Raw genomic sequence first — 12774 nt, 5'->3', positions numbered from 1 at the left:
ATAAACACGATTCCCAAATATTTTAACTTCATTGGATAAAAAGGAACATTGCCGTGTGGTTTTTTTTAATTTATATGCAGCAAATGAGGCATTTGGGAAGCAGAGCTGCATTTTTTTTTTTTGTTGTCGTTGTTATTATTATTTTTGAAAAGATCAAATCACCTGTTTCTCCTGACCTTGCTTAGGTCCTGAAATTTGGCTGGAGTATGCCCAGTATTCCATTGGAGGCATTGGTCAGGAAGGAGGCATCGAGAAGGTCCGGTCCATCTTCGAGCGGGCCCTGACGGCCGTGGGGCTGCACGTGACCAAGGGCACGGCCCTGTGGGAAGCATACAGGGAATTTGAGAATGCCATCCTGGAAACAGCACAGGTGAGCCCATTCCCCTGGGCTCCCATCCCCCAAAAAAAGCTGTGGTGCAGCTCCTGGAGTCACCTGGAGCTGTCTCTTGTGGAAAAGGGCCTGGCATGTCTCACAGTTGTTTCTTTCCAGCCCTCTGCTCTAGGAAAACCATTCTGTGTGTGTTTGGCTGGTAAAGTAATGGGTTTGTGTTTAAATAAAATCCTAAAATCAGCTCCAATCCAGGAGCAAAGTTTGGCTCTGCTGCTGGTTGAAATGCCAAGAGCAGCTTTAAATTGAAATGTTCCATTATTAAACAATGTTCTGTGGCTGTTTCTGCACAGAGTCAATCAAGTTTACATTTCTAGACTGTTCAGCTTTTAACTCATTCACTATTCCACAGTTTGGGACTTTTGGATGAGGGTGGTTTATCCCTGGAATGTACAGTTTGATGTCTGCAAAAATGACCTTTCCCAGATGGCCAGAATGGGAATATTTCTTCATTTTTGATAATTTGCTACGTAAGAGATGGAAGTTAAAAGATGGCCCTGCTCATGGTGGCAGTGGGAACTGTTTGATCTTTAAAGGTCTTTTTCAACCCTGTTCTATGGAATCCCTAACAAAGGAGTAACAGGAGAATGTCCTTTCATTCCCAAACACAATTAAGGCTGGAAGTTTTAGATCCTCTCCCCACACCCCAGGGATTTACTGAAACCCTCTTTGGCAGCACAGTGGACTTGTGAAATGGCACAATCACCTGCTGCTTCCTTGTTCTCAGGTGATCAATTCCCTGTGCTTGTGTCAGCTTTCGGTCAGGAATGCTCTTCCCATTCATCCAGCTTCCAAGGGGGAGCAATTCCCAAGTTTTAGCTTTCCTGGCAGTGACTGAAATGCAAGTTGGCCCTGTGTGCCCTTCAAGGATCATGTATTCACTTGGATCTCAGCTCATAAACAATTCCCTCTCGTGTCCATCAGCTGGGGCTGGAGGGAATGGATTGAATTTCCCTGGTTTTTTGCTTGCAGCCAGCCCCTGGCAGCATTCCATCCCCGGAGCAGCAGCAGGTGCTGTGCAGCCAGCTCGAGAAGATCCACATGCTCTTCCGGCGCCAGCTGGGGATCCCACTGCTGGGTAAGGGCTGGAATGCTGGGAGAGAGGGCATGGAGCAGCTGGGTTACAGTGCTCCAGGCATCAGGATTCTCCTGGCACAGCCACACCGAGTGCAGCTGGAGGTCTTGTGCCCTCTTGGATGAGGCACAGATCCCTCTGGATCAGGAGCGTTCTGAGTTGTTGGAACTTGGGTCACCTGGTTCAGAGTTTGAGGGAGTTTAGTGCAAGTGAGGGGCACAAAATGTGAGTTAAAAATGAGGAATTCAGCTGTGATTGCTGCATGAAAACTTTGGTAGGGAGTATCTGTTGGAATTCTGCCTTCCCTAGTTCCTGCTTTAAGCTCCTTGAGTCCCTTTTCTTGCTCATGGGAGAAAGTTAAGCACAGTTCTTTTGACTTCATTTCCATCTGGAAAGAATTTGGGTTCTCTTTTCTCTAAAGCTTTGGGGGAAATATTTTGCCACTTTGGTTTTCTAATTCCAAATCAACAGCTTTAATATAACTTGCCCTGAGTTTGTTACAGGACACCGTGTGGGATGAAGTGTCTGAACCCTTTAAGAATGCAGCAGTGTGACATTTAAGGCCAAAGGGGGATAAAAATTTAAATATTTATTATAAATAAATTATAAACATTCTGCACATTTAAATATTTATTATAAAATAAATTATAAATATTGCATAAATAAAAAGAGGAATTTGTCTCAGAACTAAACATAGGTTAAAATATGAGTTTTTAGTTTCATGAGCGTATTATTGATGGGATTTCATGTTTTAATAGACATGGAGGCTTCTTATGCTGAATATGAGGAGTGGTCAGAAGAGCCCATTCCAGAAACAACAATAAAAAACTACAAAAAAGCTCTACAGCAGCTGGAGAAGTGTAAACCCTACGAGGAGGCACTGGTAATGCTGGCATTTTCACCTTCCTTTAAAGCTAAGAGGGAGTTGCTTTGGAGTGATTTTTTTTTTTTTTTTTCCAAATTTATTTTTTTTCTAGTTCCCAGCTGGGGGACTTTGTCAGCAGTGGGAATTTTGACAATTATATCCTGGGAATACTGGAAATTGTGGAGTGCTTTGAGTGTGCCAAGCCACCCTGAGGTGCACATGAGGACTCTGGGTGTGTTTTCCAGTATGGGGCTAAGGGGAATAAAACCAGGATTTGACTGATTTCAGACCCATTCAGAGGTGTATGAAAATCAACAGCTGCTGATACAGGGACAAATTTCTTGTGTGAAATTTTGCACAAGACCTGCTCTGAGGAGCAGCTGAAGTGTTGCAGAGTGTTGCTTTGTTGAAGAGTTTGATGTTGTGTCTCCCTGGTTGTTTTCCAGCTGGGTGCTGAAACCCCAAAGCTGGCAGAATACCAAGCTTACATTGATTTTGAAATGAAAGCAGGTGACCCAGCTCGGATTCAGTTGATCTATGAGAGAGCTTTGGCTGAGAACTGCCTTGTCCCAGATCTCTGGGCACGCTACAACCAGTATTTGGTAAGGAAATAAACCCGTGAATGTTCGCAGATTTATTTTCCTGCCTTTACTTTTGGGTTTTTTTTTAATCTCAGTTGCTGATAAACAGCCAGTAAGTTCTACCTCAGTCCTGTCCTTTAGTCTGTAAATCCTCCAGAAACTGATTTTCACCTCACCTTTGGTTTCCTGCTGTTTTCAGGGGTGTCTTTATTGCTCAAGTGAGCATTTCTCACTTTTCTCTGCTCCAGCTGTGTTTTCTCTGCAGAATCACAGGGTGTGGGCACTGCAGTGAACCCAGATGTTCAGCCCCTCTTTCCAGGGGGGTTTGTTAGTGCAGTTTGAAGCTGATGCTGAACTCCAGAGGCAGGACAGAAGGTGGCTGGATTAAAGGATCAGGGTGACTCCCTGCAGGAGCTTATCCAGGCTCAGTTGCTCCGTCATCTCTTTTCTCTTCCCAGCTGGACACAGCAGGTTGCAGGTGGAACAACACCTGCACAAACAGGCTGGGTGTGCTCCCTCTTTGTATCCTTGACATTCTAGGAACAGTTGGGAATTCACTCAGTGCCTTTATTATATTTATTGCTTTGGCAGAAAACACCTCACTGGCCTGGTATTTCTCTCCTGAGCATGTTCTTCCTCACTGGAAGGTGTTCACTGGGTTTTTAGGAATGTAGAATTTAAAATACCCATCTGAGCTTGTCAAACATAAAATGAAAGTGCTTTTTAGGTGAAAGGCTTTAAGGTGTTGGCTCTTTATAAGTTGGAGTTTGGCTGGAGTGGTCTCTCTGGCTGACAGGAACTTCACTTTCCCTTTGTGACTCTTTCAGGACAGGCAGCTGAAGGTGAAGGAATTGGTTTTATCCGCTCACGACCGCGCTGTCAGGAACTGCCCCTGGACTGTTGGGCTGTGGATTAGGTACCTGCTGGCCATGGAGAGGCACAGGGTGGAGCACAGCATCATTTCTGGTAAGGAAAGAACCAGGAAATACAGCTCAGGGCTGCTCTCTGCACTCCAAACAGCCTGTGACAAATGGGACTGGCAGGATCTGTTCTCACCCTGCTGTAGGTGCTGCAAGGGCAAAGCTGCTTTGGTTGAGCAGCTTCACCCTGAGCAAGCCATGAACAACTTGGAGTGAACATTCCTGAATCCAGCTGCCTTTCAATTCACTTCCTAAACCAATTTACTGTATAGTGCTTTTTCCTCTCTTCCTAGAAACCAGTGGTGTTTGTGCAGGTATTTCTTTGTGCTATCACTGCAACTTGCTAATTCTGACAGTATTTTTTCTCCCTTTTTCTTCCAGAAATATTTGAAAAAGCTCTGAATGCAGGTTTTATTCAGGCAACAGACTATGTAGAGATCTGGCAGGCCTACCTGGATTACCTGAGGAGAAGGGTGGATTTTACACAAGGTCTGTATGATAAATACAGAATAAATATCTAAACTGTTTTCTTTGTACTTCTTGGATATTACTTAAAAAAAAAAAAAATTAACAGCATTTTCATCTTTCACAAAAACTACTTTCTGGCCAGTTAATGTCTATAAAAATAGGAATTTGCTTGGTTTGCTATTGCAAAAATGTCCTGCCTTATATTTTTGATATCTGATTTTTTAAATTACTCATGTAGTGAGTTTTACTCGTAATAAAGTCATAAATTTAAGCAGTGATAACAACAATAAGAAGTAATAAATGTAATTCCCCCCTGCTACCCAATAAAATCATTGTGCCTGTTAAGGAGAAGGTTTTATTGGGTGGGAAATGAAAACAAAATTATCATTTTAAGGCTGTTCTTTCTTTTTTTTCTGCAGACTCCAGTAAGGAGCTGGAGGAGCTGCGCTCTGCATTTGCACGAGCTGTGGAGTACTTGAAACAAGAAGTAGAAGAAAGTAAGTGAAATCATCCAAATCATTGTGAAATCCTTGTTTTCTCCTCTTCAAAATCATTTTCATAAAACCAGTTCTCCACACAATGTTTGTCTTCAAGAATCTTGAACATTTCAGAAAGCTGCAGATAAAAATTTCATCTCCGTGTGGGACCTGGTTAATAAACACTTCATTTCCAAGAGCCAAGTGCAACAAACAGCCCTTGTTTTTCTTCCTAGGGTTCAGTGAAAGTGGAGATCCATCCTGCACCATCATGCAGAACTGGGCAAGAGTTGAGGTGATGTTTCTCTCTCCTGTATTTAAATTGCTGTACCTGATAAAATGGATGTAAAATAAAATGTCTTAACATTCCTGCCATGGAATGTAGTAATTTCCCAACCCCTTTCCCTTCTTCCCCTGCTCCCCTTCCTTAACACAAAGCAAGTGCTCAGTCTGAGAAGTGATCAGGTACATTCATCAACCACAAAAGGAAAAATTCAGAAACAACTCTCTAGTTTCTTTTATAATGACCAAAATCAAATAAATGTATGTGGGAGCCAGAACTGAGACTAATGGGAGATGTGGGCAGGGAAGGATTATTCAGTAGCAGGATTGTGTCAAGTGTTTATTTTGATCACTCTAAGGCTCAGATGTATCTTGCTGGGTCTGTCTGCAGCATCTGGGGTTTTTTTTTTTTTGGTTTGGGGTTAATGATGTTGAACAAGTAATCCTGAAGGATATTTTGGATGCTCTGTTCCAGGCCCGCTTGTGTAACAACATGCAGAAAGCCAGGGAGCTCTGGGACAACATCATGACTAAAGGAAATGCCAAATATGCCAACATGTGGCTGGAGTATTACAACCTGGAAAGGTAAGAGCTTGGCTAATTCATCTTTAGTCCTCACCTGTGGGAGAAAACAGTTTAGAACGAGTGTGTTCTGTTTGGGTTTACAAAACATCTTGGAGGTTCTTGGAGCGGCTCTGCTGTGGGTTCCAGAAGTGTTGCAGCAGCTGGGGAAGGAGGGAGAATGTTTGCATGGCTGGAATTCCGTGTGGTTTGGTCCCTGAGTGCCCTGTCCCTTCCTGCAGGGCCCATGGGGACACCCAGCATTGCAGGAAGGCCCTGCACCGAGCAGTGCAGTGCACCAGCGACTACCCCGAGCACGTCTGCGAGGTGCTGCTCACCCTCGAGAGGATAGAAGGTACCTGGGCACTGGCAGGGGGTGATTAAGTGACAAAAGGGCACCGAGTGACAGGCAGGAGGTAATTAATTGGCTGACAGAAGGGAACTAAATGACTGGCAGAAGGTAATTAATTGCTGCACCTCTTAGCCAGCCTGGTTAGGCAGAGGTGACACACAGGCTTTTGATCCCATGTTTTGTGCTCCACTGAAGCCTCCCTTTCTTCTCACTGCTGGCAAATCCACAGACAGCTCTCTTCTTCCTTGCTTTTCTGAAATGACTGGATTTTTCCATGCCTTTTGGAGTCTTGCATTATAAATGAGAGGTTTCTGCTCTGCTTGGCTCTTGGTTGTTTTTTTTTTTTTTTACCTTGCAGACCAGTTGTTATAATTAGAATTTTCATGTATGATGTTTAATATGAACAGCAAGTGCCATGAACTCAGTGACTCTTATTTTTCCAGAATTGTATCTTGGAATTATGAGAAAGCTAAATAAAAGGCTTTATTATTATTATTATTATTATTATTATTATTTTAAATTTATCCTTTAGGAACACTGGAAGACTGGGATGCAGCTGTTCAAAAAACAGAGAACAGATTGGCTCGAGTGAATGAACAAAGAGCAAAGGTCAGAACTTTCTGTGAGCTTCCAGAGCATTTTATACACCTAAATTAAGTCCATGCTTCTCCAAATGTCACATATTTAATGTGCCTTCCCCCAGATAAGCCTGAAATGCCTTCAAGCCCTAGAACTATTGATTTTTACTTAAAAACTATGATTAACAACCTCTTGCTGCTTTTTATCTTTCTCCTTTTGCCCCTTGGATGGCCACAAGAGTGATGTGCCCTCCAGGAAAGCTGTGAGAGCAAAGAATTGGGAAGTGCTTTAAATGATGTGCTGGGGTTAGGAGAAAACCCTCTGGGTTCAATGCTCTGGAAAATGCTCTGCAATCTGCAGCCAGTGGGGGAAAAAAAGAAATCAATCTTCTGTGTTTTAGGCTGCTGAGAAAGAAGCTGCTCTGGCAAAGCAGGAGGAGGAGAGAGCTGAGCAGAGGAAGCAGGCTCGGGCAGAGAAGAAAGCTTCCAAAAAGGCCAAAAAAACCAGGATTGGGGACAAGCGCAAAGCAGATGAGGATGACGAGGGTGAATGGGGACAAGAAGAAGGTAAAAATAAAATTAAATGAAAATTTCAGACCTCTGGCAACGGGTTTATTGCTTGTCTTGTGGTAGAGGGGGCTGAGGAATTGCCAGCACTGGTGTCTTTGCAGGGCTGCTTTCTCCTGGGAAGTTTGCAGTGTGGGAGTGAAATGCAAACAAGGCTAAATGGTTTTATAGCGACAGAAAAACAGGTTTATAAGACCTTCTAGAGTTTTCTTGGGGTTTCTTACTTTGGAGGGATATTGTGGGTTTTTTTTTTTTCCTTGTGGTAGAGGGGGCTGAGGAATTGCCAGCACTGGTGTCTTTGCAGGGCTGCTTTCTCCTGGGAAGTTTGCAGTGTGGGAGTGAAATGCAAACAAGGCTAAATGGTTTTATAGCGACAGAAAAACAGGTTTATAAGACCTTCTAGAGTTTTCTTGGGGTTTCTTACTTTGGAGGGATATTGTGGGGTTTTTTTTTTTTCCTCCTTAATTTTCCTTTCAAGTCATTTTTCTGACTCATCCTATCATGCCGAGCCATGTGTCTAAATTGGGTTATTCAGGATTGTGGCAGCCTCTTGGAAGGTGGGAACAGAAGACTTTAATAGGTTGTTGCCCCTGGGAGTTTTGTGAGCTTTTAGATTTATTTTTTTTTTTTTAAGAACAACCATTAGACAAAGAAAAAGAACATGAATCAGCAACTGTCAGTTGTGACTGGCTGAAAAAAGGAACAAATATTCCAGTTGCTTTCATCTAAAGCTGTCTTGGTGGAATAATCTGTTGTTATTTGTTCTTTAAAAGCTTGGAGGGAGGTTTTCATTTGGTGTCTTTAAGACCTGTCATTGTATTTGTGGTTCCATGTGCGATTTCCAAGCTCTGCAGCGGGAATGGAGGGCAGAGGAGTTCCAATAGGGAAGGAAATGGGGTCATTTTTTTCTAACAAAGCCTTTCAATCCCATCAATCAGAGCTGCCCAGCAAGAGGCACAGGGGAGAGGGTGATGGAGTGCTCCCTGAAGAGGACATGGAAGTGGAGACCGGGCTCTTTGGGAGAAGTGAAAAGCCAGATGGCCCAGCAATCCCAAAGGAAAAGGCATCCACCAGCCGCAAGGACATCCCCAAAGTGTTCCACGACAGCAGCAAGGATAAAGTCACTGTGTTTGTCAGCAACCTCTCCTACACCATGGCAGAGCCTGAAGCCAAGCTGAGGGAGCTCTTTGGGAGCTGTGGGGAGGTCGTGGAGATCCGAGCAGTGTTCAACAACAAGGGCACCTTCCGGGGCTACTGCTACGTGCAGTTCAGGGAGGAGGAGGCTGCTCGGCAGGCCCTGGCCTTGGATCGCACGGCTGTGGAGGGCAGGCCCATGTTTGTGTCTCCATGTGTTGACAAGAACAAGAATCCTGACTTTAAGGTAAAGTTTGGTTGGTTCCTGTTGGACAGTGGGTCTGGGGAGGGGAGTTGGTGGAGTACCTTGTGTCCAGGGTGCTCAAATCCAATCGTGTTGTGCTGCTTTAAACTGGTTTTTGGGACTTCTTGGATCTTCTTTTACTTTTGGAGACACCAGGATTGACATCATTTACTCAAGATTTGCAGAAATCTGCTGATCTGAGCAGTTTAATGGTGGGACCTACCCAGGTTCGACCTGTGAAGAGCTTTGTTGGTTCAGTCTCTCCAGCATTTTGTTACCCAACCCCCTGGCTGGGGATGCTGTGTACCAGAGCTCAGTTGTGTAATCAGTGGATTTCTGCTTTCTGGAGTTCCTGCACAGAGAAATTCAGTGTTCTCATGGTGACAGCTGAGCAAGAAGACATGATTATAAATACATTATTACAGGAATTGAGCTCTGATCCTCCTGGATCCCTTCCCACTCAGGATATTCTGTGATTATCAGTTGTGAAGGGTAGGGATGTTTAGCAGCATTTACTTGCAAGTCCTTGATGTATCTTTGCGTTGATATGCAAATATCTTCCAAAACACTACTCAGGGCTTTGAGGCACTTTTGGATCCCACAAACAGGAAGTACTTTTGGGGTATGAGATGAAAATCCTTGGAGTTCCTGGCTGTTTTTTGAACCAACATCTTTTTTGTTGCTCCAGGTGTTCAGGTACAGCACTACCCTGGAGAAACATAAACTCTTTATATCTGGTTTGCCATTTTCCTGCACTAAGGAAGAGCTGGAGGAGGTGTGTAAAGCCCATGGGAATGTGAAGGACATTCGGCTGGTCACCAACAGAGCTGGAAAACCCAAGGTAGGCATCCATAACACACTCCTGGTTTTAAGAAGTCCTTCAAAAAGAAGCTGCTCGTGAAGTCTGGAGACAAAAAGTTGGGTTTATCAAGTTGCCAGTGTGGTTTTGCATTAAAACTTGTGGAAAAGCTTGGATTTATAAAGCCCAGTGTGCCTTTGTGCAGACAACCAAGAGGAATTTTTCCAAAATACTTCTTAAATTGCACAAGGAAAATGGGATGGAGGGGGAAGTGTTGACAGCACTTTGAGTATAGTAAAAACAGGCACGTCTGTGAAGGATTGGGTTTTAAATAACTGGCTAGATGGGGTTTGCCTGGTGCAAGCAATTCCCATCCTCCTTTCCTCAGTTTCCTGAGGCTTTTGTTCTGAACATCTGCTGCAGGAAGGGGTTTGCCAGTGAGAAATGAGCCCCCCTCTCTGACAGGGCTCGTTATTTCCATCCTGGAATAAATGACTCCTTGTTACATAAGGGATTCTAAACCAGTTGCTGCTCTGCCAAAACTCTACCTGACACCTGGGCTGTGTCTGTGTGGTGGGTCCTGTCCACAGGAGACATCCTGGGAATGGTGGACATGGATTTAAATTGAATTTTCTTGTCCTTTGTGCCACCTCAGGTGCAGTTCCTGCTGTGTGCACACCTTGCAACGAGTGCTCTTGGGAACCCCAAGTCTTACTCTGAGCTTAGTTTGAGTTGGGATTGTGTGTAAACCACAAATAAATGTATTTTGGGAAAGTGATGTAAAACCTGATGCCTCTCCTGTGAAACTGGATAATCCAAAAATGCAGCTTAAGGCTTTGAATGTCATTTAAAAGAGGAACAGCAGGGAGAGGTGATGCCCTTCTCTGTGGGAGCCTGCCATGGTGCTTCATTATATTTACTTTAATATAAGTAAAGAAATAAGGTTTTGGGGTGGTTCTTTTTTTTTCCCACCCATTAGGGCATCAGAAGTGAGAGATAAGAAATAAAGGTGGTGAATAGAAATATTTTTTTTTTAGCTAAAGAAACTGGGACTGAGCCATTTTCGTTTCCTTCCTTATGAATTCCTTATCAGCTGTTACAGGAGCACTAAAACCTAACGGAGGACCTTTCTACCCCTTATTTTTAGGGCCTGGCTTATGTGGAATATGAGAACGAAGCCCAGGCCTCACAGGCTGTGCTGAAGATGGATGGGCTGACAGTGAAGGACCACGTCATCAAGGTGATGATCAGCAACCCCCCGCTCCGGAAGCTTCCGGACAGGCCCGAGCCTGGCAGGGCCTCCCTGCCCCTGGCACCACGGCAGATTTATGGAGCGTGAGTGAGGGAGGGATTGAGGGAAGGAGGGAGGGATACCTGGCACTGCCTGGGAAGGAAATGCTGTGTTTCTTTATATCCTAAACTTCAGGAATCTTATCTGGAATCTGGGGGCTTAGAAAAAGGAAGGAGAGGGACTTTTTATATGGGCAAGGGGGAATGGCTTCGCACTGCCAGAGGGCAGGGTTAGATGGGATATTGGGAAGGAATCCTTCTCTGGGAGGGTGGGGAGGCCCTGGCACAGGTGGCCCAGAGAAGCTGTGGCTGCCCCTGGATCCCTGGAAGCGTCCAAGGCTGGGTTGGATGGGGCTTGGAGCACCCTGGGCTAGTGGAAGGTCTCCCTGCCCATGGCAGGGGTGGAACTGGATCATCTTCAAGGCCCCTTCCAACCCAAACCACTGTAGGATTCTGTGAATCTGAAAAAACATTTAAAAGGTGCTGAACCATAAAAAAAATGGGTTGTTGGATTGATGAGGAAAAGCAGGTTTTTAACTCTTCATCAACAGAAACAGCTCGGTAGTGAAGGGGGAGTATCAGGCAATGGCCGTCCCCTTGGATCTGATGGTGGCACCTGATCCCTAATAACCTCCACATCCTCTCCCTCTGGAGAAGCAGCCATTGTTCCTAGTGAGCATTAAGGCTGCTCCTTCAACTTTCAGAGTGTTCCTGTATTGGATGAGCCCCTGTGGATAAACAGAGCTTCAATCCTGGGGACTGGGGGCCATTTGTTGTCTGCCAGACAAACAGCCCCATGGAAAGCTTTATCCCGAAACAAATGACAGGAATAATATTGAAATGAGGACTCCTCATAGCAGACAAATCCTTGTTGTTTCCCAAGCTAAAAGAGTGGGTTTCAATGGGAATTTTTTCCCTTCCAGGCGAGGGAAGGGAAGGACACAGCTCTCCATGATGCCCCGGGCGCTGCAGCGTCAGAGCAACCTTGTGGCCAAGGCTGAGAATGGGATGGTCCAGAACTCACCAGCAACGTCCTCTGACCCTCCTGCAGAGCCTAAAAAAATGTCCAATGCTGATTTTGCCAAGATGCTCCTGAAAAAGTGAGCGAGGAGTCTGCACTCAGCGGGTCTGGTCCAATGTGAAATGCCTTTCTGGAAGCCATGTTGTGTCCTTAAGCTTTGCAAGGAGAGAACACCCGTCCCAATCCCGTGTAAATACTGGACTGCTGCATTCCTCGGGATCAGTGGAGGATGGCACAAATCCAGGTGGTTTTGGTTTTGTTTTTTTTTTTTTCCTCTAAGAGCAAAGAGTTACACTTTTGTTCTGGTGAAATGGCGTTATGCGATTCCTCATATTGAGGGTAACGAGGGGGGAAACATTTCCTGCACAGCTTAGATGCCACATGGAGTTTTTTGGAGTACTTTCCAACTATTTTCTCTTTCATTAACGAATGAGATGCAATGGGAGGACCTCAGCAAGCTCCACTGGTCAGCTCAGATTGGGATTGCAGACATTCTCTCTGCCAACAGCCCCGTTCTCCACCCAAACCCACGCACGCAGGGACTGTCATCTCCTTCCATGCAGAATCCTACAGCAGATGCTCCAACTTCACCACAATGGCCTCTTTTAGTATTGGGCGAGTTTCTATACATATGTGTGTATATGTAGATACACAGATATACATATATATGTATCCAGTTCCTGTTCTGTTCCAGTTGAGCTGTTTTTTATATGGTGTATTTGTAAAGGACATTGAGATGATTATTTTTAAGTGGCAGGAGCTGATCCTTAGGTGGTAATTTTTGTTTCCCATGAAACTGGATGTGCTGTTGCTGAGGACCAGGTTTTTGGTTGTTTTTGGTTGTTTTTCCTAGCTAGCTCATGTCTTTTTGCAGGTGGTTTCTGTACGGTTTTTGTACAACTGTGAAGTGCAAGCTGACGTTTCTCGGTTTATTAAACTCAAGTTCTCAAAGGTTTTCTATAAATACTGTTGCTTTTGTTTAAATGTGGGTGTTGGAACTGCACCTCTCCTCTGGCAGCTGGTGGGTGATAGTGATGTACCTCACCTCTCAGGTGTGCTCAGTGTCCCTCAGGCCTTGAAGCAGCACATTCCATCTGCTCTGAATATCCTGAAATCACTTCAGTCATCACCTCAGACTCTCAAACAGTGGTGTGATCTTGGATAGAAACATTC

The 12774-nt window shown here is 44.6% G+C and overlaps 1 protein-coding gene across 1 annotated transcript in view; it reads left to right on the top strand.

Annotated features, from left to right (window-relative positions):
* The window catches only part of SART3 (squamous cell carcinoma antigen recognized by T-cells 3), a gene marked incomplete at its 5' end in the record, with an annotated part of 14301 nt that extends 1736 nt beyond the window's left edge, over positions 1-12565 (top strand). Inside the window, 16 exons of the mRNA XM_017734868.1 lie at positions 186-370; positions 1361-1466; positions 2222-2346; positions 2775-2930; positions 3737-3875; positions 4211-4318; positions 4717-4794; positions 5010-5068; positions 5531-5640; positions 5859-5971; positions 6501-6577; positions 6948-7113; positions 8052-8494; positions 9180-9332; positions 10438-10625; positions 11504-12565. Of these exons, the coding sequence (XP_017590357.1) occupies positions 186-370; positions 1361-1466; positions 2222-2346; positions 2775-2930; positions 3737-3875; positions 4211-4318; positions 4717-4794; positions 5010-5068; positions 5531-5640; positions 5859-5971; positions 6501-6577; positions 6948-7113; positions 8052-8494; positions 9180-9332; positions 10438-10625; positions 11504-11684 (2387 nt within the window). The remainder of the gene's footprint in view (positions 1-185; positions 371-1360; positions 1467-2221; positions 2347-2774; positions 2931-3736; positions 3876-4210; positions 4319-4716; positions 4795-5009; positions 5069-5530; positions 5641-5858; positions 5972-6500; positions 6578-6947; positions 7114-8051; positions 8495-9179; positions 9333-10437; positions 10626-11503) is intronic.
* Positions 12566-12774: the final 209 nt, after the last annotated feature.

This window comes from Corvus brachyrhynchos, unplaced genomic scaffold (genome assembly GCF_000691975.1).
Source record: "Corvus brachyrhynchos isolate BGI_N302 unplaced genomic scaffold, ASM69197v1 scaffold114, whole genome shotgun sequence".
NCBI lineage: Eukaryota > Metazoa > Chordata > Aves > Passeriformes > Corvidae > Corvus > Corvus brachyrhynchos.
Note: the sequence above shows the minus strand (reverse complement) of the source record. Positions and strands in the feature narration are given on the sequence as shown.